Genomic DNA, 27,523 nt, shown 5'->3' with positions numbered 1-27,523 from the left:
GATTGCCTCTTATCAGCTTTTTGTCCCCTCATGCCATAGTTTGTTCATCTCAATTGTCATTAGAAACCACATTTGTTTAAGCAAGTCAGCAATATCAGCTATGTTTTTTTTTAAAGGCAGTAAATGAGGCTGAATTAACTGTTTCGCTGCCAAATAAGGCTCCGCTGATAGCCAGGTGTAGCAGTGGTAAGATGTTGGGAAAGCTTTATGTAGGCCCTAGCAGTTTGTGGCCACCATTTGTCGCCGTTATAGTGCAATTAATGTATTGTTTAGTGTTGTGGCTTTGCTGGCAAGCATCCCACCTTTTTATTATTTTGCCCCACCAAGATTTACATGCTAAAATCGCCACTGCTCACCAGACATGTCACCACCCACTGAGCATGTTTTGGATGCGTACGACAGCGTGTTCCAGTTTCTGCCAATATCCGGCAACTTCGCACAGACATTGAAGAGGGGTGGGACAACATTCCACAGGGAAGTTAACTTTCTGGCATCATTATTTCTTGAAAACGTGTACATACAGTCGTGGGCAACATTTTTGAGAATGACACAAATATTAATTTTCACAAAGTCTGCTGCCTCAGTTTGTATGATGGCAATTTGCATATACTCCAGAATGTTATGAAGAGTGATCAGATGAATGGCAATTAGTTGTAAAGTCCCCCTTTGCCATGCAAATGAACTGAATCCCGAAAAACATTTCCACTGCATTTCAGCCCTGCCACAAAAGGACCAACTGACATCATTGTCAGTGATTCTCTCGTTAACACAGGTGTGAGTGTTGACGAGGACAAGGCTGGAGATCACTCTGTCATGCTGATTGAGGTTCAATAACAGACTGGAAGCTTCAAAAGGAGGGTGGTGCTTGGAATCATTGTTCTTCCTCTGTCAACCATGGTTACCTGCAAGGAAACACGTGCCGTCATCATTGCTTTTCACAAAAAGGGCTTCACAGGCAAGAATATTGCTGCCAGTAAGCTCGCACCTAAATCAACTATTTATCGGATCATCAAGAACTTCAAGGAGAGCGGTTCAATTGTTGTGAAGAAGGCTTCAGGGCGCCCAAGAAAGTCCAGCAAGCGCCAGGACCGTCTCCTAAAGTTGATTCAGCTGCGGGATCGGGGCACCACCAGTACAGAGCTTGCTCAGGAATGGCAGCAGGCAGGTGTGCAGAGTGCATCTGTACGCACAGTAAGGCGTAGACTTGGAGGATGGCCTGATGTAAAGAAGGGGGCAGCAAAGAAGCCACTTCTCTCCAGGAAAAACATCAGGGACAGACTGATATTCTGCAAAAGGTACAGGGATTGGACTGCTGAGATGTGGGGTAAAGTCATTTGCTCTGATGAATCCCCTTTCCGATTGTTTGGGGCATCTGGAAAAAAGCTTGTCCGGAGAAGACAAGGTGAGCGCTACCATCAGTCCTGTGTCATGCCAACAGTAAAGCATCCTGAGACCGTTCATGTGTGGGGTTGCTTCTCAGCCAAGGGAGTGGGCTCACTCACAATTTTGCCTAAGAACACAGCCATGATTAAAGAACGGTACCAACACATCCTCCGAGAGTAACTTCTCCCAACCATCCAGGAACAGTTTGGTGACGAACAATGCCTTTTCCAGCATGATGGAGCACCTGGAGCACCTTGCCATAAGGCAAAAGTGATACCTAAATGGCTCGGGGAACAAAACATTGATATTTTGGGTCCATGGCCAGGAAACTCCCCAGACCTTAATCCCATTGAGAACTTGTGGTCAATCCTCAAGAGGCGGGTAGACAAACAAAAACCCACAAATTCTGACAAACTCCAAGCATTGATTATGCAAGAATGGGCTGCCATCAGTCAGGATGTGGCCCAGAAGTTAATTGACAGCATGCCAGGGCGGATTGCAGAGGTCTTGAAAAAGAAGGGTCAACACTGCAAATATTGACTCTTTGCATTAACTTAATGTAATTGTCAATAAAAGCCTTTGACACTTATGAAATGCTTGTATTTATACTTCAGTTTTCTATAGTAACATCTGAAGACACTGAAGCAGCAAACTTTGTGAAAATGTATATTTGTGTCATTCTCAAAACTTTTGGCCACGACTGTACAAAGATGTAAAAACATCTTACTGTACATACAACTTAATTTGGTCGCTAGAGGGTTTGTTTGACACTCAACAGCCTGATCAACTCTATGCGAAGGACATGTGTGGCGCTGCATGAGTCAAATGGTGGTCACACCAGAAAATGACTGGTTTTCTGATTCATGCCCCTAATATTTGTTAAGGTTTCTGTGACCAACAGATGCATATCTTTATTTCCAGTCATGTGAAATCCATAGATTAAGGCCTAATGAATTTACTTATATGAACTGTAACTCAGTAAAATCTATGAAATTGTTGCGTTTTATATTTTTGTTCAGTATATATTCCCCTGCTCTTTACTCGGTTAGTCTCAGTAGATTTCCAGACAGAGAGACAAAGACGTGGTATGTTTGTTAAACAAAAAGAGGGGAAGCTGAATATTTTCATCTCTATATCATAACGATTCACTTTTCATCAGCTAGCTAGCGCAGTCTGTATCCAGAACAACAACCTATTCCCTGTGTAGTGCACACCTTTTGACCTTATGGGCCCTGGTCAAAAGTAGTGCACTATATATGGAATAGGATGCCAATTTGAACACGTACATAGAGACTGTGTATGACTCAAAGCAGGATTAGCAGACGCTGGCACTACAGGGAACACCAGAGTTATAACTTTCTGGCATCATTATTTCTTGAAAACGTATGATACAAAGATGTATGTACAGTATGATGTTTTTACAACTTAATTTGGCCTCCAGAGGGTTTGTTTGAGGCACGTTTTGTTTTGATGATGTAATCACTCCTTTGAGATGTGAGTCAGATTTGACCCACGCATTGGTGCTGCCGTCTGTCTAAACACACCTACACTATCCCTGCTGGTGCAGAGGCCCTGGAGTGTGTGTATATGCACGTGTGTGAGGGCAGCAGGGGCTCGTCATACATACCCTGCTATCTGTGTCATCTCGTAGTCTGAGTGGATGTGGAGCCAACACGGCTCACGGCACTGTACGGTTCTCTCTCCCACACCCACAGACACTCACTTGATTCATTAAGACAGGAGCCTCTTTTTACAAGCTGGAAAGCCCATGGCTTTTAGATCTTTATAGTATCTCTCTCAATTCAATTCAAGGGGCTTTACTGGCATGGGAAACATATGTTTACATTGCCAAAGAAGGTGAAATGGATAAACAAAAGTGAAATAAACAATCAAAGTGAACAGTAAATATTACACTCACACAAGTTCCAAAAAAATAAAGACATTTCAAAATGTCATGGCTATGTACAGTGTTGTAACGATGTGCAAATAGTTCAAGTACAAAGGGGAAAATAAATCAACATGAATATAGGTTGTATTTACAATGGTGTTTGTTCTTCACTGGTTGCCTTTTTCTTGTGGCAACAGATCATACATCTGGCTGCTGTGATGGCACACTGTGGTATGGATATGGGAGTTTATTAAAATTGGATTTGTTTTTGAGTTCTTTGTGGGTCTGTATAATCTGAGGGAAATGTGTCTCTCTAATATGGTCATACATTTGGCAGGAGGTTAGTATCCACCTCATTTTGTGGGCAGTGTGCACATAGCCTGTCATCTCTCGAGAGCCAGGTCTGCCTAAGGCGGCCTCTCTCAATAGCAAGGCTATGCTCACTGAGTGTACATAGTCAAAGCTATCCTTCATTTTGGGTCAGTCAGTGGTCAGGTGTTCTGCCACTGTGTACTCTCTGTTTAGGGCCAAATAGCATTCTAGTTTGCTCAGTTTTTTTGTTAATTATTTCCGATGTGTCAAGTAATTATCTTTTTGTTTTCTCATGATTTGGTTGGGTCTAATTGTGTTGCTTCCTTTTAAGTGGTTGTAGAATTTAACGGCTCATTTCTGGATTTTGATCATTAGCGGGTATCGGGCATAATTCTGCTCTGCATGCATTATTTGGTGTTTTACGTTGTACACAGAGGATATTTTGCAGAATTCTGCATGCAGAGTCTCAATTTGGTGTTTGTCCCATTTGGTGAATTCTTGGTTGGTGAGCGGACACCAGACCGCACAACCATAAAGGGCAATGGGTTCTATAACTGATTCAAGTATTTTTAGCCAGATCCTAATTGGTATGTCAAATGTTATGTTGCTTTTGATGGCATAGAAGGCCCCTGGAAATTGTATTTGTGGTCCTAGCAACTTGACCTTTTTTTGGAACACCATTATTTTTGTCTTACTGAGATTTACTGTCAGGGCCCAGGTCTGYCAGAATCTGTGCAGAAGATCTAGGTGCTGCTGTAGGCCCTCCATGGTTGGGGACAGAAGCACCAGATCATCAGCAAACAATAGACATTTGACTTCAGATTCTAGTAGGGTGAGGCCGGGTGCTGCAGACTGTTCTAGTGCTCTCTCTAACAGTGTGAGAGCTGGAGGGGAAAGAAGAGCGGCTTGACCAATACCCTTTCAGAGAGGGACGGTACTCACATTCTGTCTGTCCCCGGTCAGGTGGGCGAACTCCACCATCTGGTTCCCAAACTGGCTGAAGATCTGGACAAACTCCTGGAAGGTGCTCACTCTCTCCAGCTGCTCCAAGGTTACTAGCACCTGGGAAAATCAGGAACACTATTACAGTAACGACAGCTGGGAAGCTCAGGAACACTATTACAGTAACTACAGCTGGGAAGCTCAGGAACACTATTACAGTAACTACAGCTGGGAAGCTCAGGAACACTATTACAGTAACTACAGCTGGGAAGCTCAGGAACACTATTACAGTAACTACAGCTGGGAAGATCAGGAACACTATTACAGTAACTATAGCTGGGAAGCTCAGAAACACTATTACAGTAACTAAGGCTGGGAAGGAAGATCAGGAACACTATTACAATAACTAGAAGGGAAGATCAGGAACACTATTACAGTAACTACCACTGACCACACATTACACATAACAGCTCTCACTTAAACATCAAATATTATACACAGAATTCAAAGATGGCAACAGCTTTCTGCCCGAACCAGGTCTTGAGAGATGCTACATTGATGTGTGTGTCAATGGGGTTCTAGATACAGAACGAGGCAGCAAAGCAAATTATTACACAGACTCAATGTGGGCCTCGTCATACAAGTGATGGCCATCACATTCACTTTCCACGCTTTCAAGCCAAAGTGTTCAGTAGACCAGCGTGTCATGACTGACTGACTTCAACAACATAGAGGACCTGTCTGTAGAAACAGGAAATGGTCATTGTGACAGGAAGTGGAATTGTGTCCCATTCGTCTGGTGCACGGGTGAGAGATGGAGCGAGGGAAGGAGGATTGATGGTCATGCATCCATGTCTCAGGAGTTATCACTATGGACTTGAGGCTGGGTGGCGCTTGAGATACCAATCTAATCAAAGTGATTTACCCCAATCCCCTTTACTGTTCACACTGGAACACACAATGTGGGCAAGTGTTGACCTGTGATTTCTCTGCAAAAGTGACGGAGTAAATGTTTCGGGATTTGCGGTATTACCGGCTTAGTACACATGGGGACGCCAAAAAACACATTGGGCATCTGTTACAAGAATGCTAACAAAATTAGCACAAGTAATAGCGAATTTCTTTGGAGGCTGCTAGCTAAATATGCAAACAGAGCAAACTGATTGCCTAGTATAGCATCCATGATTCGTATCATCGATTGGCCAGTCTATTTTGTTGATATGTTTTTTTTATCGGAAATGACTAGGTGATTTGGTGGTTATATTTCCGTTATAATTTTGAGATACTACTCGATGAGAAACGTCAGCTTAAACTGAGGAGAACATGTTTTTTTTTTAWTTTWTTTTTTTATACATAACACATAGGTAGGAGCTACTGTGACATTTACAAACGAGTGTGAACGACAGACAGACATTGTGCAAATTAACAAAGTTTTGATGCATGCTTATCTGCTCTGAAGCGGCATGTGCACACGCTGTGGGTCTGGAGTCACTAGGGCAACGGGCCTGCCTGCTCTGCTCGGAGAAGATGGGGGAGGAGCAGGCAGGGAACCGAGAGGAGAAAAATGCAAGGAAATCAAAATATAGCAGTGGTAGCTGTACATATAACTCATCCAAAGGGCGTTGAGTTCTTAAACACGGTACAAAGCTTACATAATATTATGCACCGTCACCTTATTAGTGCAGTAACTTACTTAGGGGTCGCGTTAAAGCATAATTCATTTTATGCAGGAAAAACATAATACACGTAATAAATCTCATGCTGCGTTTCGTAAACGCATATCTAAAATGCTTCTTATTGTAATTTCTGCTTGGCATCATACTAACTTTGTGCTTCAGTTGCACAATTCACGAACATGCATCCTATCAGCAGACGGCGCTCTGGCTGATGTGTAGGTTTTTCTGAGTTACTTTTCTCRGTGTGTAGCCACTAGCCAGCCTACTTTTCTCCTAAAATTCCAGATGAACTTTAAGCAAAACATTAGGAAATGTAGCTGGCTACATTCTTTCCATGATAAATAGAAATATGATGGCCATGCACTGTTTTTGKAAAAAAWAAAKTAATAGCGTTCCACTTCTGTTCATGAAAATGAAGCTATTTGGTGTTGCACTAATGTATTAGTGGCCCTCCCATTAGGCAAGATTAGGCCGTCGCCTATGGCGGCATTTTGACAATTGGCTGCCGCACTCCTGTGCCCCTGATCGGCTACTACACCGCTGCGGGACCCAAGCCACCAGATCATTGCGTTGCTGCAGTTCCCGCTCCCACCCCATTCCCGCTTCTCTTGAAGTTCCCTCCAACTATTCTTGGTAGCTATGGTGATGTGTGTGTTTTTATGGGTTTATCCAATTGAGAAATATTAATAAAAATTAATGATTGTGTGTGACGAAGACGATTAGTGATTTAAGGCAATAGCTTAACCTAGCATGTTAACGTTAGCTAGCTACTACWTGTGGATATCATTTTAGCTAAAAGTAATCTAYAGATTTGAAACAATTTGCTACCATGTCTAAGAGACAAAAACTATCAGGAAGTGAATWTTTTTTTTTAAACAATGAGAAGAGGCACAATCTATAAACCAAAGAAATTCGCTGGTGAAATGTATCAGTGTGCAGCAATGTCCATCAGCCGGTGTGGAGAATGACAAGCCTACGAGGACAGGCCATTCATACGACGAGCCCCCGTTCGCTGATTCTAGCAGTGAAGAGGGCAAACCGGAGGAGTCCGAGCCATGCACTTCCACTGATAATGACAGCTCTCTGTCTGGACAAGAACAGGTGGGTCGCACCAGGCCTAGCCACACCTCCAAACAATTCCGGCGAAGACCCTACTATCTTGGACCCAGACTCAAGATTTGTCMCTCCCCCTCCCCGATGACAGTGGTGGTGCTGTTGCTAAATCCGACTCCCAGACAAAAAACATAAAAAGATCCCAGTGAGTGGCCAAAATATATGAATGGAATGAATGGATCTTTACAGGATATGTTAGTGCAGGCTGGGCCACATCAGGATAAGGAGGGGAATGTCCCAAGAGATGTTTTCGGTGGCCCACTACAATAGGAGGATGGCGAACGGGGAGAGACCCTCTATCACTCTGTTGAAGAAAAAAAACACTTTCAATATAAAACACGACCCCTGTCAATACACAGCCGGACTCACCTGCTCCCACTTTCTCCCGTTGTGCTATTTACTAACAAACACGTGACTGGATAAACTGTTAGGGGGAACTATAGGGAACAAATTATAAAAGCGAAAATGTCAACGATTGGACTGAGTTACAGTTCATATAAGGAAATCAGTCAATTTAAATAAATTCATTAGCCCCTAATCTATGGATTTTACGACTGGGCAGGGGCGCAGCCAGCCCCAACCAATCAGAATGGGMTTTTCACCACAAAAGTGCATTATTACAGATAGAAATACTCCTCAGTTTCATCAGCTGTCCMGGGTAGCTGGTCTCAGACGATCCCACAGGTGAAGAAGCTGGATGTGGAGGTCCTGGGCTGGCGTGGTTACATGTGGTCTGCGGTTGTGAGGCCGGTTGGACGTACTGCCAAATTCTCTAAAACGATGTTGGAGGCGGCTAGAGAAATGAACATTACATTCTATGGCAACAGCTCTGGTGGACATTACTGTAGTCAGCATGCCAATTGCACGCTCCCTCAAAACTTGAGAGTTCTGTGGCATTGTGTTGGGTGACAAAACTGCACATTTTAGAGTGGCCTTTTATTGTCCTCAGGACAAGGTGCACCTGTGAATTATCGTGGTGTTTAATCAGCTTCTTGATATGCCACACCTGTCAGGTGGATGGATTATCTTGGCAAAGGAGAAATGCTCACTAACAGAATAGGAAAAAAATGTGTGCCCAAAATTTTTGAGAAATAAGCTTCTTGTGCGTACAGAACATTTCTGGCATCTTTTATTTCAGCTCATGAAACATGGGACCAATACATTACATGTTGCGTTTATATTTGAATAACCATCCTGTGGCTATTTCCAAATAACCCGGTATACGTTATGCCGTCTTAGCCAAATACAGTGCCTTGCAAAATAATTAATCCCCCTTGGCGTTTTTCCTATTTTGTTGCATTACAACCTGTAATTTAAATGGATTTTTATGGATTTCATGTAATGGACATACACAAAATAGTCCAAATTGGGGAAGTGAAATTTAAAAAATAACCTGTTTCAAAATATTCAAAAAAAATTAAAAGTGTTGCGTGCATATGTATTCACCCCCTTTACTATGAAGCCCCTAAATAAGATCTGGTGCAACTAATTACCTTCAGAAGTCACATAATTAGTTAAATAAAGTCCACCTGTGTGCAATCTAAGTGTCACATGATCTGTCACATGATTTCAGTATATATACACCTGTTCTGAAAGGCGTCTGCAACATCACTAAGCAAGGGCCCCCACCAAGCAAGCGGCACCATGAAGACCAAGGAGCTCTCCAAACAGGTCAGGGACAAAGTTCTGGAGAAGTACAGCTCAGGGTTGGGTTATAAAAAAATATCAGAAACTTTGAACATCCCACATAGCACCGTTAAATCCATTATTAAAAAATGCAAAGAATATGGCACCACAACAAATCTGCCAAGAGAGGGCCGCCCACCAAAACCCAAAGACTAGGCAAGGACGGGATTAATCAGAGAGGCAACAAAGAGACCAAAGATAACCCTGGAGCTGCAAAGCTCCACAGCGGAGATTGGGGTATCTGTCCATAGAACCACTTTAAGCCATACACTCCACAGAGCTGGGCTTTACGGAAGAGTGGCCAGAAAAAAAGCCATTGCTTAAAGAAAAAAATAAGCAAACACGTTTTGTGTTCACCAAAAGGCATGTGGGAGACTCCCCAAACATATGGAAGAAGGTACTATGCTTAGATGAGACTAAAATTGAGCTTTTTGGCCATCAAGGAAAACGCTATGTTTGCGCAAACCCAACGCRTCCCATCACCCCGAGAACACCATCCCCACAGTGAAGCATGGTGGTGGKAGCATCATGCTGTGGGGATGTTTTTCATCGGTAGGGACTGGGAAACTGGTCAGAATTGAAGGAATGATGGATGGCGCTAAATACAGGGAAATTCTTGAGAGAAACCTGTTTCAGTCTTCCAGAGATTTGAGACTGGGACGGAGATTCACCTTCCAGCAGGACAATGACCCTAAACATACTGCTAAAGCAACACTTGAGTGGTTTAAGGGGAAACATTTAAATGTCTTGGAATAGCCAATGCAAAGCCCAGACCTCAATCCAATTGAAAATCTGTGGTATGACTTAAAACCCATCCAACTTGAAGGAGCTGGAGCAGTTTTGCCTTGAAGAATGGGCAAAAATCCCAGTGGCTAAAATCCCAGTGGCTATATGTGCCAAGCTTATAGAGACATACCCCAAGAGACTTGCAGCTGTAAATGCTGCAAAAGGTGGCTCTACAAAGTATTGACTTTGGGGGGGTGAATAGTTACGTACGCTCAAGTTTTCATTTTTTTCTTCTTATTTCTTGCATCTACAAAGTGGTAGGCATGTTGTGTAACTCAAAAATGGTACAAACCCCCAACAAATCTATTTTAATTCCAGGTTGTAAGGCAACAAAATATGAAAAATGCCAATGGGGGGTGAATACTTTCGCAAGCCACTGTACATACCTTGATAATATGCTAACAGGWATATCTGTATTGCATTTAGATACAACTTGGTCTGACCTGACACATGAATCACCCAACAAAGATGCATGGTTTGACCTGACATGCATCACCCAACAAATATGCATGGTTTGACCTTTTTATTWAATTTTATTTATTTCAACTCTATTTAACCAGGTAGGCTAGTTGAGAACAAGTTCTCATTTACAACTGCTACCTGGCCAAGATAAAGCAAAGCAGTGCGACACAAACAACAACACAGAGTTACACATGGAATAAACAAACATACAGTKAATAARACAATAGAAYAAGTKTATATACAYTGTGWGCAAATGAGGTAGGATAAGGGASGTAAGGCAATAAATAGGCCATTGTGGCGAAATAATTACAATATAGCAATTAAACACAGGAGTGATAGATGTGCAGAAGATGAGTGTGCAAGTAGAGATACTGGGGTGCAAAGGAGCAAAATATATAACAGTATGGGGATGAGGTTGTTGGATGGGCTATTTACAGATGGGCTATGTACAGGTGCAGTGATCTGCTCTAACAGCTGGTGCTTAAAGTTAGTGAGGGAGATATGAGTCTCCAGCTTCAGGGATTTTTGCAGTTTGTTCCAGTCATTGGCAGCAGAGAACTGGAAGGAAAGGCGGAATTGGCTTTGGGGGTGACCAGTGAAATATAGCTGCTGGAGCGCGTGCTACGGGTGGGTGCTGCTATGGTGACCAGTGAGCTGAGATAAGGCGGGGCTTTACCTAGCAAAGACTTATAGATGACCTGGAGCCAGTGGGTTTGGCAACGAGTATGAAGCGAGGGCCAACCAACGAGAGCATACAGGTCGCAGTGGTGGGTAGTATATGGGGCTTTGGTGTCAAAACGGTTGGCACCGATTTGTGCCATCCAATTTGCTGAGTAGAGTGTTGGAGGCTATTTTGTAAATGACATCGCCGAAGTCAAGGATCAGTAGGATAGTCCGTTTTACGAGGGTATGTTTGGCAGCATGAGTGAAGGATGCTTTGTTGCGAAATAGGAAGCCGATTCTAGAATTAATTTTGGATTGGAGATGCRTAATGTGAGTCTGGAAGGAGAGTTTACAGTCTAACCAGACACCTAGGTATTTGTAGTTGTCCACATATTCAGAACCGTCCAGAGTAGTGATGCTGGARGGGCGGGCAGATGGGGGCAGCGATCGGTTGAAGAGCATGCATTTAGTTTTAGTTTTACTTACATTTAAGAGCAGTTGGAGGCCACGGAAGGAGAGTTGTATGGCATTTAAGCTCGTCTGGAGGTTAATTAACACAGTGTCCAAAGAAGGGCCAGAAGTATACAGAATGGTGTTGTCTGCGTAAAGGTGGAACAGTGAATCACCAGCAGCAAGAGCGAAATCATTGATGTATACAGAGAAAAGAGTCGGCCCGAGAATTGAACCCTGTGGCACCCCCGTAGAGACTGCCAGAGGTCCGGACAACAGGCCCTCCGATTTGACACACTGAACTCTATCTGAGAAGTAGTTGGTGAACCAGGCGAGGCAGTCATTTGAGAAACCAAGGCTGTTGAGTCTGCCGATAAGAATGTGGTGATTGACAGAGTCAAAAGCCTTGGCCAGGTCAATTAATACAGCTGCACAGTATTGTCTCTTATCGATGGCGGTTATGATATCGTTTAGGACCTTGAGCGTGGCTGAGGTGCACCAATTGACCAGCTCGGAAACCAGATTGCATAGCGGAGAAGGTACGGTGGGATTCGAAATGGTCGGTGATCTGTTTGTTAACTTGACTTTGAAGACCTTAGACAGGCAGGGTAGGATAGATATATCACCCAACAAAGATACATGGTTTGACCTGACATGCATCACCCAACAAAGATACATGGTTTGACCTGACATGCATCACTCAACAAAGTCAGCTAATGCATAATGCATCAAACCTGTCACACCTCAGACCCCCAAAAACATAATGCATTATATATCGCTGTGATCCATCCATCTGGAGCAGTGTGTGTGTCTGTGTGTGTGTGTGAGAGAGAGAGAGAGATATTGTGAGTGTGATGGTGTGTGCGCGTGCACATGTGTGCATGTGTACGTCAGAGGCTTGGTCTGTCTCTCGAAGGGTAAACAGTAGTGACATCCTGCAAGCCAGGCAGGAGCTCTATGCTGTTATCAGACAGACACAGGGTTCAAAATTGAATTGTGTTTGCCAGTAATGGGAGCAGCCCCGTCGCCCGTCTGTCCAAACAGGCCTTACTAGACGGGATTAGGCCCTTACCCCCCCAGGACCCTGTGTGTGTGTGTGTGTGTGAGAGAGAGTACATCCTCTTCCTGAAAGCACCAGGTAGAGAAATGGTAAATGTGCTTCTTCCATTATCTCCAGAGCAGCAGAGGATGGAGTTCTCCTGTACTATATCATGGAGCTCTGATAAGATCTGAAAGACTGGATGGAGTCGCCAGTGCTGGGCATTTGTGTCTTTGTGTGTGTATTATGTCAGTGAAGGCTCCTTAGAGGAGGAAGGGAAGGACAATCCTCCTCAGTGAATTTCATAAAAATAGTGAAACAAAAAAAGTCAATTTATAGACACTGCTAAATATATTCACATCAACAAATACTTGATTAAAACACACCGTTTTGCAATGAAGGTCTACAGTAGCCTCAACAGCACTCTGTAGGGTAGCACCATGGTGTAGCCGGAGATGCTGGACATGCTGTCCACCCAATCAAAGCACAAGCTACAGTTAGCTAGCACTGCAGTACATAACATGTGGTGAGTAGTTGACTCAAAGAGAGGGAAAGAAACAAGGAGAGAGCTATATATTTCATATTTTTTTCACTTAGCTAGCAAATGCAGCTGTCTAGTTTAGCCTGTTTACCTGGCTCAAACAGGGATGGATGCTATGTTACCTAGCTGGCTATGGCTATCCAATACTGGAACTCTGGTAAGCTTTTGGTTTTATTAATTTATTGCCCCCGGGGCCCATGTAACTGCTAAACTGCTTGCTAACTGTACACTGTGCTGCATGATTGTAGCTGGGTTACTAATGTATTAGTTCTAGTAGCTATGTTGACTTGATGTTAGCTAATGTGGTGACAATGATGTAAGCTGTGTGTAGCGGTTATGATATGAAGGTTTGGCTTGGATATCTTTTTTTGCCTGGTCACAGACAGCTGATGTGTTGTGCATTTAAGTCCACGAGTGAATGGAAAAGGTGAGAGCGCGTAGATGCGAGAAGGAATTATCTGCTGTTTGTCATGTGGCTGCTATGAAAGTGAAAGTGAACAGTGTTTGCGTGTGATTAGGGGTGTATTTATTCTACCGATTCTGTTGAAACACTTTTCTTTAACGGAAGCAAACGGAACGGGGGATAAGCATACCTGAAGTTGTCCAATAGAAAGTTTCGTTTGCAACTGTCGACTAATGATTACACCCTCGATTAGCTAGATGCAGGCAAGATTGTGCATGGAGCTATTGAATGTGTCAATYTCTGTCACCTTGATTACTCAAATTTCTCTCGACCTGTGCACCTACGTTGTAAACTTTCATTCATAGGCTAGATTGTAGCAACCTCGTGATGGGTATAGGGAACACGTGACTCTTGTAGTAGCCTAAACCTATTGATCTTACATTAAGTTGGGTGAATGGAATATGAATGACAGTCATCCAATATGCTGTAATGGAAATGATGAGCCATGCTCATAAACAAAATCATAATAATTGTCCTGCCTCATCTTAAAATGGCACAGGCTGCCACTGGTGGGTGGGTGTGTGTGTGTGTGTGTGTGTGTGTGTGTGTGTGTGTGTGTGTGTGTGTACAGCTGCTTACATGTGTGTCTCTACTTTGTTCTGTGTGCATCTATGGCCCTATATCGAAATGTATATTGTGTCTATGGTGTGCATGCATCCCACTGTGTGGTCAGAATCGGTACCTACTTTGTTGCGTGAGGTGATGATCTGTTTGATGACGATGCGGTCTGCGAGGACCAGGACTTTGGTGACGGAGGAGAGGAGCATGCGGGCGGCCTTCACCATGCCTGTCCTGTTACTGAACACTGTCTTGCGTCCGTCCACAAGGGGGGCCACCGGCATCCCAACATCTGTCAGCTTGGCTATGGCATCCCCTAGGACAAAATGAGGTAGAGAATGATGGTGATGATGGTGGGGGTGATGATYATGATCAAATCTATAGGAATTTTCAGCATACAAACACCATACAACATTTTCAGAGGTACCATGTAAATTATCACTGTATCTCCATTTTCTAATACTTGGTCAAACCGCTTCACAGTGGTAATTGTGTTTTCAAACAACCCTGCCGGAGAGCTCTTCATMTAGTGTTTCATGCAAACCCCATTATCCAAAAATGTTTTCAAAAAAGTGACATCCAGAATTCAGCTTTGGTTTGTTTGAGATGTTTAGCTAGCTAAAGCCCCTTTGGTTCCCTTCCCATGGTTGGTGCCCCCTCTCCTGTCAGTCAGCAGCAGCACCACAAATCCCAGTAGGAACATCTCATCCTGGACAGGGAGGCTGGCACACGGGGATTATATTCACCCCGGTGGCACTGCAGCAATGTGATGCCAGCCAATGCCAGGGCCCAATTTACAGGCCCTCTGAGGCATGACCAGGCCATTCCAATCTAAGTGGCTGGTACACTGGAGGGTCGTAGTTCGTTCACGAAAGTCCAAAACAACCCTAGGTGGGCGAAGGAAAAATTAACACACATATTTAAGCACCATAACAGTCTCAGGCAGTAGAGAGAGAGAGGGAGGAGGGCGAAGAGAGAGAGACGTGAATTATGTTGGATACATGGTTGGCCTCCTTATTTGGGTTGGCTTGCATTCTAAAAGGAAGTGTACTGATTGCATCCGACAGCCCCTTGTCGATGCCAGAATGCCCCAAACCAGCTGAAACATTCAGCCTGGCTCACAAAGAATGCTGTTGAACCCCAGAATAGGCTCCGGAATAAGCATGGAGCATGGTGATGCTATGCCAGAATCCCCCTCCATCTATTTTATTTTATTGGTCACATACACATGGTTAGCAGATGTTAATGCGAGTGTAGCAAAATGCTTGTGCTTCTAGTTCCTACAGTGCAGTAATATTTAACAAGTAATCTAACAATTCCCAACAACTACTTAATACACACAAATCTAAATGACAAATGAGAATATGTACACATAAATATATGGATGAGCGATGGCCGAGCGGCATAGGCAAGGTGCAATAGATGGTAGAATATAGATAGATGATAAAATACACTATATACATATGAGTAATGTAAGATACGTAAACATTATTTAAAGTGGCTTTGTTTAAAGTGACTAGTGATCCATTTATTAAAGTGTCCAGTGATTGGGTCTAAATGRAGGCAGCAGCCTCTGAGTTAGTGATGGCTGTTTAGCAGTCTGATGGCCTTGAGATAGAAGCTGTTTTTCAGCTTTTCTCTCGGTCCCAGCTTTGATGCACCTGTACTGACCTCGCCTTCTGGATGGTAGCAGTGTGAACAGGCAGTGGCTCGGGTGGTTGTTGTCCTTGATTATCTTTTTGGCCTTCCTGTGACATCGGGTGCTGTAGGTGTCATGGAGGGCAGATAGTTTGCCCCCGGTGATGCGTTGTGCAGACCGCACCACCCTCTGGAGAGCCTTGCGGTTGTGGGCGCTCCAGTTGCCTTACCAAGCTGTGATACAGCCCGACAGGATGCTCTCGATTGTGCATCTGTAAAAGTCTGTGTGTTTTAGGTGACAAGCCAAATTTCCTCAGCCTCCTGAGCTTGAAGAGGCGCTGTTGCGCCTTCTTCACCACACTGTGTGTGGGTGGACTATTTAAATTTGTCTGTGATGTGTACACCGAAGAACTTGCCACCTTCTCCACTGCTGTCCCTTCGATGTGGATAGGGGGGGGGGGGGGGGGGGGCTCCCTCTGCTGTTTCCTGAAATCCACAATCATCTCCTTTGTTTTGTTGGCGTGAGAGGTTGTTTTCCTGACACCACACTCCGAGTGCCCTCACCTCCTCCCTGTAGGCTGTCTCGTCGTTGTTGGTAATCAAGCCCACTACTGTTGTGTCGTCTGCAAACTTGATGATTGAGTTGGAGGCGTGCATGGCCACGCAGTCGTGGGTGAATAGGGATTACAGGAGGGGGCTGAGCATGCACCCTTGTGGTGCCCCAGTGTTGAGGGTCAGCGAAGTGGAGATGTTGTTTCCTACCTTCACCACCTGGGGCGGCCCGTCAAAGTCCATGACCCAATTGCACAGGGCAGGGTTGAGATCCAGGGCCTCTAGCTTGATGATGAGCTTGGAGGGTCCTATGGTGTTGAATGCTGAGCTGTAGTCAATGAACAGCATTCTTACATAGGTATTCCTCTTGCCCAGATGGGATAGGGCAGTATGCAGTGTGATGGCGATTGTTAGCGGGCCGRGACGGTGGTACTGTATTATCCTCAAAGCAGACAAAGAAGGTGTTTAGTTTGTCTGGAAGCCTGACGGTGTATGTGACGTGGCTGGTTTTGTTTTTGTAGTCCGTGATTTCCTATWGACCCTGCCACATACGTCTCGTGTCTGAGCCGTTGAATTATGACTCCACTTTGTCCCTGTACCGGCATTTCGCTTCTTTGATGGCCTTGCGGAGGGAATAACTACACTGTTTATGTTCAGCCATACTCCCAGACCTCTTTCCATGGCTAAATGCGGTGGTTCACGCTTTCAGTTTTGTGCGAATGCCGCCATCCATCCACGGTTTCTCGTTAGGGCAGGTTTTAATAGTCTCAGTGGGTACAACATCTCCAATACACCTCCTAATAAACTCACTCACCGAGTCAGCGTATAGATCAATGTTGTTCTCTGAGGCTGGCCGGAACATATCCCAGTCCGCATGATCATAACAATCTTGAAGAGTGGATTCCGCTTGGTCAGACCAGTGTTGAATGGTTCTAGTCACTGGTACATCCTGTTTGAGTTTCTGCCTATAAGACGGTAGGAGCAAGATGGCATCGTGGTCGGATTTGCCAAAGGAAGGGCTTTGTATGCATAAGTGTTCCCCTACAGTGTTGCTTCACAACAGTGTTGTATTCTTGTTCTAGGCCTGACTGCTGACGGTGTGTTAGTTCCCCCGTTTATTCACCATGTCTCTTTATCACTAAGCTCTCTTTCATTGGGAATTGTTTTCTGCTGCTTGGTATTTGAAAGGGGTGAACACTTGACTTCATTAAAACCTGTGGAGTCTTGTAAAAAGTCCTTACCATAAAGATAGTCTTATAACAGGGTGATTGTGATGCTATGTTGTCTACAGCCTGCAGGTTGCACTGACTTGGACAGTTAGAGATACAGGGCCGGGGCCCCTTTAAACACTGACTATCCAAAACTCTTAATACAGTATTTGCCTCCCAAAACCTCAGCTAGCGACATTKATTTGTTTGGGCTGGTCCAGCAGAACAGACTGAAACCAACAACTCCGCCTCAGTGGCCCCTATCTACGATGTCGCTCCATGATGGAGATCACCAAATTAAAGTAATGTAATCACCTTTCTTATTTATTTAATTATGCTGCCTGCGTGCCTGTCTGTCTGTCTGCCTCCATTGCTGCCTGCCACTCTCCCTTCCTGCCCGTCTCCCTGCCTGCGCTGGAGGAGYCCCGCTTAGTCTCTCCCTCCCTCTGGCTACACGTTAAGAGGCCATAAATCCGTTCCTGCAGATTTAAAGACAACTTCATTCCGTTCCAAAACGACAGAGGGAAAAGTACACGTTCTCTCTTTTTCAGATTCTCAATAGAGTATAGAAGGTAAGAAAATGGCAGATAGGAGTAGAAGGAATGAATTGGCCAGTGGACCACTGTGGCTGACGTTTCCCACCAGCTCTCTTTTGTCTAGGTTTAGCCCTTTTCAAATCAGCACACTGGGGGATTAAAGACATTGTTACACATGCCGCTTCTCCCAAACAAACCTATTATCCCTTGTGTTGGGGGTCTAAATACTTACCCTGTGAAATTTTGTTTTGGACTTATCAACAGGATAAGATTGGGCTTCAGGCCTTAGGCTTCGTCCCCATATTTATCTTGCTATTTTTCGCTGGATAAGAGTTGCAAAGCCGGCTCAAAAATACATTACACTGTTCGGTTGAAAGGGAGTTGATAGCCGTGGTGTAGATATCCCCCTCCCACGAAAAGTGTTGAAAGAGAGGGAAACGGCTCTCTCTCCCTCTCCAAGGGCTTTATTGGCATGGGAACATTTGTTAACATTGCCAAAGCAAGTMAAGTAGATAATAAACAAAAGTCAAATAAACAATAAAAACAAACAGTAAGCATTACACTCACAAAAGTTGTGTATATATATTGTGTATAAATTGTGTATAGTATATATGTATGTATGTATATATATATATATATACAGTATATGTATGTATGTATATATATGTGTTGTATATGTATGATGGCGCCGGAGAAGATGGATGCCGTTTTAACCAACCGTGCTATTTTGTACATAATGTTGCTGCTACCGTCTCTTATGACCGAAAAGAGCTTCTGGACATCAGAACAGCAATTACGCACCTCGAATTGGACAAATAATTTTTCTTTAATGAGTCAGACGGGAAGGATATACTCGAACACCCGAACAGGCCCTCATCCACGTCATTCGCAGGAGGAAGAAACAGAGATTTCGCGGAAGGAGATCGGGGAGCCTAGTGAGGGTCAGACAACGAGTGGCTAATCCGCCTTTGCCATCCGTAGTGCTAGCCAAKATTCAATCGATGGAAAATAAATGGGACAAACTAAGAGTATGTATATCCTACCAATGGGACCTTGAAAACTGTAATATAATATGTTTCACCGAGTCGTGGCTGAACAACGACATTAAACAGGTCAACACTCACAAGGCCGCAGGACCAGACGGATTACCACAACGTGTACTCCGAGCATGCGCTGACCAACTGGCAAGTGTGTTCACTGACATTTTCAACCACTCCCTGTGAGTCTGTAATACCAACATGTTTCAAGCAGACCATCATAGTGTTCTTTGGCACAGGGACTAAGGTAACCTGCCTAAATGAAACCCGACCCGTAGCACTCACGTGTCTGTAGCCATGAAGTGCTTTGAAAGGCTGGTTATGGCTCACATCAACACCATCATCCCAGAAACCCCAGACCCACTCCAATTTGCATACTGCCCCAACAGATCCACAGATGATGCAATCTCTAATTCACTCCACACTACCCTTTCCCACCTGGGGTAAAGGAACACCAATGTGAGAATGGTATTCATTGACTACAGCTCAGCATTCAACACCATAGTGCCCTCAAAGCTCACTACTAAGCTAAGGACCTTGAGACTAAACACCTCCCTCAGCAAATGGGTCCTGGACTTCCTGACGGGCCGCCCCCAGGTGGTAAGGGTAAGTAACAACGCATCCACCACGCTGATACGCAACACAGGGGCCCCTCAGGGGTGCGTGCGCAGTCCCCTCCTGTACTCCCTGTTCACTCATGACTGTATGGCCAGGCACGACTCCAACACCATCATTAAGTTTGCCTATGACAACAGTGGTAGGCCTGATAACTAACAACGATGAGACTGCCTATAGGGAGGTCAGAGACCTGACCATGTGGTGCAAGGACAACAACCTCTCCCTCAATGTGATCAAGACAAAAGGAGTTGATTGTGGACTACAGGAAAAGGAGGACCAAGCACGCCCCCATTCTCATCGACGGGGCTGTAGTGGAGCAGGTTGAGAGCTTCAAGTTCCTTGGCGTCCATATCACCAACAAACTAACATGGTCCAAGCACACCAAGACAGTCGTGAAAAGGGCACAACAAAACCTATTCTCCCTCTAGAGACTGAAAAGATTTTGCACGGGTACTCGGATCCTCAAAAGGTTTTACAGCTGCACCATCGAGAGCATCCTGACGGGTTGCATCACTGCCTGGTATGGCAACTGCTCGGTCTGGYCCGCAAGGCYTTAGAGGGTAGTGCGTACGGCCCAGTACATCACCGGGGCCAAGCTTCCTGCAATCCAGGACCTCTATACCAGGAGATGTCAGAGGAAGGCCCTAAAAAATGTCAAAGACTCCAGCCACCCTAGTCATAGACTGTTCTCTGTGCTACCGCATGGCAAGAGGTACCGGAGCGCCAAGTCTAGGTCCAAGAGGCTTTTAAACAGCTTCTACCCCCAAGCCATAAGACTCCTGAACATCTAATCAAAATGGCTACCCAAACTATTTGCATTGCCCCCCTTCTACGCTGCTGCTACTCTCTGCTATCATCTATGCATATTCACTTTAATAACTCTACCTACATGTACATATTACTTCAACTACCTTGACACCGGTACCCCCTGTATATAGCCTCTGTACCGGTACCCCCTGTATATAGCCTCGCTATTGTTATTTTACTGCTGCTCTTTAATTATTTGTTACTTTTATCTCTACATTTTTTTGTTGTATTTTCTTAACTGCATACATAGTTGGTTAAGGGCTTGTAAGTAAGCATTTCACTGTAAGGTCTGCACCTGATGTATGAGGCGAATGTGACATAAAATATGATTTGTAACGATGTGTAAATAGTTAAAGTACAAAAACAAAAAATAAATAAACAAATATAGGTTGTATTTACAATGGTGTTTGTTCTTCACTGGTTGCCCTTTTCTTGTGGCAACAGGTCACACATCTTGCTGCTGTGATGGCACACTGGGATTTCACCCAGTAGATATGGGAGTTTATCAACATTGGATTTTGTTTTCAAATTCCTTGTGGGTCTGTGTAATCTGAGGGAAATATGTGTCTCTAATATGGTCATACATTTGGCAGGGGGTTAGGAAGTGTAGCTCAGTTTCCACCTCATTTTGTAGGCAGTGTGCACATAGGTGGTCTTCTCTTGAGAGCCATGTCTGCCTACGGTGGCCTTTCTCAATAGGAAGGCTATGCTCACTGAGTCTGTACATAGTCAAAGKTCGCCATAATTTGGGGTCAGTCACAGTGGTCAGGTATTCTGTCACTGTGTACTCTTTGTTTAGGACCAAATAGCATTCTAGTTTGCTCTGTTTTTTTTTGTTAATTACTTGACACATTGGAATTATCTTTTTGTTTCCTCGTGATTTGYTTGGGTCTAATTGTGTTGCTGTCCTGGGGCTCTGTTTGTGAACAGAGACTCGTCTCCAGGTTCATCTCTCTGTAGGTAATGGCTTTGTTATGGAAGGTTTGGGAATCGCTTCATTTTAGGTGGTTGTAGAATTGAACGGCTCTTTTCAGGATTTAGATCATTTGCGGGTATCGGCCTAATTCTGCTCTGCATGCAGAATTTGGTGTTTGTCCCATTTTGTGAATTCTTGGTTGGTGAGCGGACCCCAGACCTCACAACTATAAAGGGCAATGGGTTCTATAACTGATTCAAGTATTTTTAACCAGATCTTATTGGTATGTCAAATTTTGTGGTCCTTTTGATGGAATAGAAGGCCCTTCTTGCCTTGTCTCTCAGCTCGTTCACAGCTTTGTGGAAGTTACCTGTGGCACTGAGGTTTAGGTCGAGGTATGTATAGTTTTGTGTTTGCTCTAGGGTAACGCTGTCAAGATGGAATTTGTATTTGTTGTCCTGGCGACTGGACCTTTTTTGGAACACCATTGTGGCCGAATCTGTGCAGAAGATCTAGGTGCTGCTGTAGGCCCTCCTTGGTTGGGGACAGAAGCACCAGATCATCCGCAAACCGTAGACATTTGACTTCAGGTTCTAGTAAGGTGGGGGCGGGTGCTGCAGACTGTTCTAGTGCCCTCGCGAATTCGTTGATATATATGTTGGAGGGTGGGGTTTAAGCTGCATCCCTGTCTCACCCCCACGGCCCTGTGGAAATAAAAGTTTTTTCTTTTGCTAATTTTAAAATCGTACACTTGTTTGTGTACATGGATTTTATAATGTATGTTTTTCCGTCAACACCACTTTCCATGAATTTGTATAACAGACCCTCATGCCAAATTGAGTCAAAGGCTTTTTCGAAATCAATGAGGCATGAGAAGACTTTGTTTTGGTTTGTTTGTCAATTAGGGTTCGCAGGTTGAATACAGTTGAAGTCAGAAGTTTACATACACCTTAGCCAAATACATTTAAACTCAGTTTTTCAAAATTGTATTTAATCATAGTAAAAACTCCCTGAAGTAGGTCAGTTAGGATCACCACTTTATTTCAAGAATGGGAAATCTCAGAATAACAGTAGAGAATGATTTATTTCAGCTTTTATTTCTTTCATCACATTCCCAGTGGGTCAGAAGTTTACATACACTCAATTAGTATTTGGTAGCATTGCCCTTTAAATTGTTTAACTTGGGTCAGACGTTTCAGGTAGCCTTCCCACAATAAGTTGGGTGAATTTTGTCCCATTCCTCCTGACAGAGCTGGTGTAACTGAGTCAGGTTTGTAGGCCTCCTTGCTCAGACACGCTTTTTCATTTCTGCCCACATTTTCTATAGGATTGAGGTCAGGGCTTTGTGATGGCCACTCCAATACCTTGACTTTGTTGTCCTTAAGCCATTTGCCAACAACTTTGGAAGTATGCTTGGGTCCATTTGGAAGACCCATTTCGACCAAGCTTTAACATCCTGACTGATGTCTCGAGATGTTGCTTCAATATATCCACATAATTTTCTTTCCTCAGGATGCCATCTATTTTGTGAAGCGCACCAGTCCCTCCTGCAGCAAAGCACCCCCACAACATGATGCTGCCACCCCGTGCTTCACGGTTGGGATGGTGTTCTTCGGCTTGCAAGCATCCTCCTTTTTCCTCCAAACATAACGATGGTCATTTGGCCAACAGTTGTATTTTTGTTTCATCAGACCAGAGGACATTTCTCCAAAAAGTACGATCTTTGTCCCCATGTGCAGTTGCAAACCGTAGTCTGGATTTTTTTAATGGCGGTTTTGGAGCAGTGGCTTCTTCCTTGCTGAGCGGCCTTTCAGGTTATGTCGATATAGGACTTGTTTTACTGTGGATATAGATACTTTTGTACCCGTTTCCTCCAGCATCTTCACAAGGTCCTTTGCTTTTGTTCTGGGATTGATTTACACTTTTCACACCAAAGTACGTTCTAGAGAAAGAACGCGTCTCCTTCCTGAGCGGTATGAACGCTGCGTGGTCCCATGGTGTTTATACTTGCGTACTATTGTTTTACAGATGAACGTGGTACCTTCAGGTGTTCGGAAATTGCTCCCAAGGATGAACCAGATTGTGGAGGTCTACAATTTGTTTTCTGAGGTCTTGGCTGATTTCTTTTGATTTTCCAAGATGTTAAGCAAAGAGGCACTGAGTTTGAAGGTAGGCCTTGAAATACATCCACAGGTACACTTCCAATTGACTCAAATTATGTCAATTAGCCTATCAGAAGCTTCTAAAGACATTACATAATTTTCGGGAATTTTCCAAGCTGTTTAAAGGCAGTCAACAGTAACAGGCACAGTATGTAAACTTCTGACCCACTGGAATTGTGATACAGTGAATTATAAGTGAAATAATCTGTCTGTAAAACAATTGTTGAAAAAATTACTTGTGTTATGCACAAGTAGAGTCCTAACCGACTTGCCAAAACTATAGTTTGTTAACAAGAAATTTGTGGGTGGTTGAAAAATAGTTTAAATGACTCCAACCTAAGTGTATGTAAACTTCTGACTTCAAACTGTATGTGGTCTGTGTATGGTAATTTGTAGGAAAGCCAATTTGACATTTGCTCAGTTCATTGTTTTCACTGAGTAAATGTATGAGTCTGCTGTTAATGCAGAGGATATTCCCAAAGTTGCTGTTGAAACCTATCCCACTGTAGTTATTGGGGTCAAATTAAACTCCACTTTTATGGATTGGGTTGATCAGTCCTTGGTTCCAAATATTGGGGAAGATGCCAGAGCTATGGATGATGTTAGAGTTTTAGTACAGACAATTGGAAATTATTGTCTGTATGTTTGATCATTTCATTGAGGATACCATCACACAATAGTCCTTTTTGGGTTGGAGGGTTTTTATTTTGTCCTGTAGTTCATTCAATGTAATTGGAGAAGTCAGTGAGTTCTGGAAGTCTTTAATAGTTGATTCTAAGATTTGTATTTGCTCATGTATATGTGTTTGTTCTTTGTTGTAGAGCCAAAAAGATTGGAAAAGTGGTTTATCTCCCTCTCTCTCCCTCCTCCTCCCATCCCAGCTCTGTACTTCTCCAAACCTGACGCACACTGTTCTTTTCACGGTCTCTGTTTTTCCCCCCTRAGGCAAGAGCAGCAGTAACTCTGTTCTGTTTTTCCCCCCTCAGGCAAGAGCAGCAGTAACTCGGTTCTGTTTTTCCCCCCTCAGGCAAGAGCAGCAGTAACTCTGTTCTGTTTTTCCCCCCTCAGGCAAGAGCAGCAGTAACTCTGTTCTGTTTTTCCCCCCTCAGGCAAGAGCAGCAGTAACTCTGTTCTGTTTTCCCCCCCTCAGGCAAGAGCAGCAGTAACTCTGTTCACTTCACTTTAGCCTTCAGCTCAACTTCACTCATAAAGGAACAAAAACAACAAAGCCTCCTACTTCTGGATGCCTCCGGTGCGGTTGTGTTTGATAGCAGAGTGATGTCTAGGCAGAGAACAACTTTTAAATCATTTATTTATGATGAAAACTACCCCAAAAACACTCTGTCAGTTGGACTCCTAGGCAGCATCCGAAATGGCATCCTATTCCCTATATAYTGCACTACTTTTGACCAGGGCTCACATGGGGTTTTGGTCAAAAGTAGTGTACTATATAGTATGGCTGGGAATTGCCAGGGACCTCACAATACGATATTATCATGATACTTAGGTGCCGATACGATATGTATTGCAATTTTTTAAATGTTTTTAACCTTTATTTAACTAGGCAAGTCAGTTGAGACAAATTCTTATTTACAAAGACGGCCTACCGGTGAACAGCGGGTTAACTSCCTTGTTCAGGGGCAGAACGACAGATTTTTACCTTGTCAGCTCGGGGATTCGATCCAGCAATCTTTTGGTTACTGGCCCAACGTTCTAACCACTAGGCTATCTGCCACACCAATTCTCACGATTCTATATGTATTGCGATTCGATAGAGATTTTATTGCGTTTTGGTGCAGGTACAGCCAACTAGCGCAATAAATAATATTGAGATATTGTCAAAACTATATATCGTCAGAAATAATATCCCAATATGTAACCGTATCAATTTATTCCCCCATCACTACTACACAGGGAAAGGACGCAATTTCAGACACAGCTCCAGTTACCTGCTCTGCGTGCCTCGAAACAAGCCATGCCCATCTCTTCCTTCAGCTCCTCATTCTCCACGGCGATGGCCTCTCCTACACCAACAAAGCGTCCCACAGCAACGCTGACGGCCTGGCCCACCCTCTGGATGGCCTGCTGGGTCCGCTCCGACTTCTTTGGCTTGTCTTTGTGGTTGATCAGTGTGGTGATCTAGGAGGATACAGAGACTGGTCAGCGTGGTGATACAGAGGCTGGTCAGCGTGGTGATACAGAGGCTGGTCAGCGTGGTGATACAGAGACACAACCTGGTCAGCGTGGTGTTAGAGACACAACCTGGTCAGCGTGGTGATACAGAGACACAAGCTGGTCAGCGTGGTGATACAGAGACACAAGCTGGTCAGCGTGGTGATACAGAGAGGAGGAGAAACGTAGGAGGAGAACAGAAAGTCCCAAGATAGAGCAGCATCCCTACCGAAATGTTTTTGTCGCAATTGATGTCTATTCATCACAGTCCCTCCCCTATATAATTCTACTCTTCTACTTAGGGTCTTCTTGTTTTGACGCTGTGTCTCGGAGTGTGTTGTGGTCTGCCACATCTATGCGGTGTGTGGTTTTTGGGTTCAAAATAGTAGTGTAATCTGTCAAACATGGCTTCCTTTCATTTGAATTCATAGCAGCCCAGTATCGTATGAAATTATTAAACCGGACTTGGGCGCGAAAAATCGAGGGCCAGGAACAAGAACAGCTCTGTTTAATAACGGTATCTGTCCACAATACGAACTAATCCGGTATACCGATACTTAATTGATGTCCAGACTACGCAATAAGAGTATAAGCACAAATGAGAGTTCATTTCATACCATATCTTTAACGCCTATATTATATTGAAGCATAGAGCCGCAAGTTCATAAGAGGTGCGAGCAGAGAAATGGTGGATGTCTTAATTTACAAAGACGAGCCCTACCGGATGGTGAAGGCCACAGCGGGTTAACTGCCGACACAGTGTCAAGTGGTGGGCACGAACTGTCTTCAGGATGAAATTTAATGCGGGCTTGTCCAGCCATGTCGAGGGATTTTGCGTATTCTCATGTCAATGATCCTTTTGGATTCCTGTGTCATTACTCTCAACAACTGTTTTCTAACCAACAGTAGGCTCATCTGCACACCAATTCTCACGATTACTATAATTGTTACTTCCCGCGATTCGATTAGAGATTTTACCATGTTGCAGTATATTTGTAGAGTGCTCACTGTATTTGTACAACCGCAACTAGCGGCAATAAATTAACATGCCAATTGAGATAAGGTTGGATCAAGAAAACTATTGGATATAGAGCAACAGCTTCATAACTAGTCGTTTTACAGACACAATAGTAAACATATCTTACGCAATATGTAACCAGTCTCAGAATTTATTGACTCATGCATCACTACTAACATTTCCCCAGGGGAAGAAGGAACAGCCGATTTCTCGAGAACTCGACGCTCTCCAGTACTCTGCTCTGCGTGGCTTCTCGAAACATAGGAGCCAAGCCCATCCTCTTCACTTCAGCTCCTCATTCTTCTCCCACGGCGAGGCCCTCTCATTGTCCTTATCAGGATTCCCAAAAAAGCGTCCAGCAGCAACCGCTGACAAGCCTGGCCCACCTACTGAGATGGCCTGCTGGGGCGACGCGTCCGCTCCGACTTCTTTTGGCTTGTCTTTGTGTTGATACAGTGTGGTGACTAGAGGATACACGAGGACTGGTCGGGACATAGGAATCGCGGTGGTGATATCCCACACTAAAGAGGGCTGTGCAGCGAGTGAAGTGCAGTACACAAAGACAACAGGTCTGGTCGGGGAGTGGTGATAGCAGAGACCAACCTGGTCAGAACGTGGTGGTCCAGCGGACAGCCAAAGAAACCGATGGGCGGGCAGGGTGACTAATCGGAGAGAAACAGGTGGCTACCAGGCTGTGGGTGTATACACGCGGCATCACAAGCCTGGTCCAGTGCTGTGGTAGGAATACACGAGACAGCAGAGCTGGTCGCGGTTGGTGATACAGAGACACCAAGCTGGCAGCCGTGTGATACAGAGACACCACGTGGTCCCAGCGTGCGCTCGATACAGGTGAAGGACAACAACTCTGGTCAGATACGTGTGTGGAGTACAGAGACG

General features: G+C 44.2%; 1 protein-coding gene across 2 annotated transcripts in view; it reads right to left on the bottom strand.

Annotated features, from left to right (window-relative positions):
- The window catches only part of LOC111956100 (catenin (cadherin-associated protein), alpha-like 1), a 117,638-nt gene that overhangs the window by 35,608 nt on the left and 54,507 nt on the right, over window positions 1–27,523 (bottom strand). For both annotated transcript variants that reach the window (XM_023976535.2, XM_023976536.2), the window contains exons 2-4: window positions 25,386–25,575; window positions 14,091–14,278; window positions 4,526–4,645 (exon numbers count right to left, since the gene is read on the bottom strand). In XM_023976535.2, coding sequence (XP_023832303.1) covers window positions 4,526–4,645; window positions 14,091–14,278; window positions 25,386–25,575 — 498 coding nt within the window. The remainder of the gene's footprint in view (window positions 1–4,525; window positions 4,646–14,090; window positions 14,279–25,385; window positions 25,576–27,523) is intronic.

This window comes from Salvelinus sp. IW2-2015, linkage group LG31, assembly GCF_002910315.2.
Source record: "Salvelinus sp. IW2-2015 linkage group LG31, ASM291031v2, whole genome shotgun sequence".
NCBI lineage: Eukaryota > Metazoa > Chordata > Actinopteri > Salmoniformes > Salmonidae > Salvelinus > Salvelinus sp. IW2-2015.
This window is presented reverse-complemented; position numbering and strand designations above follow the sequence as displayed.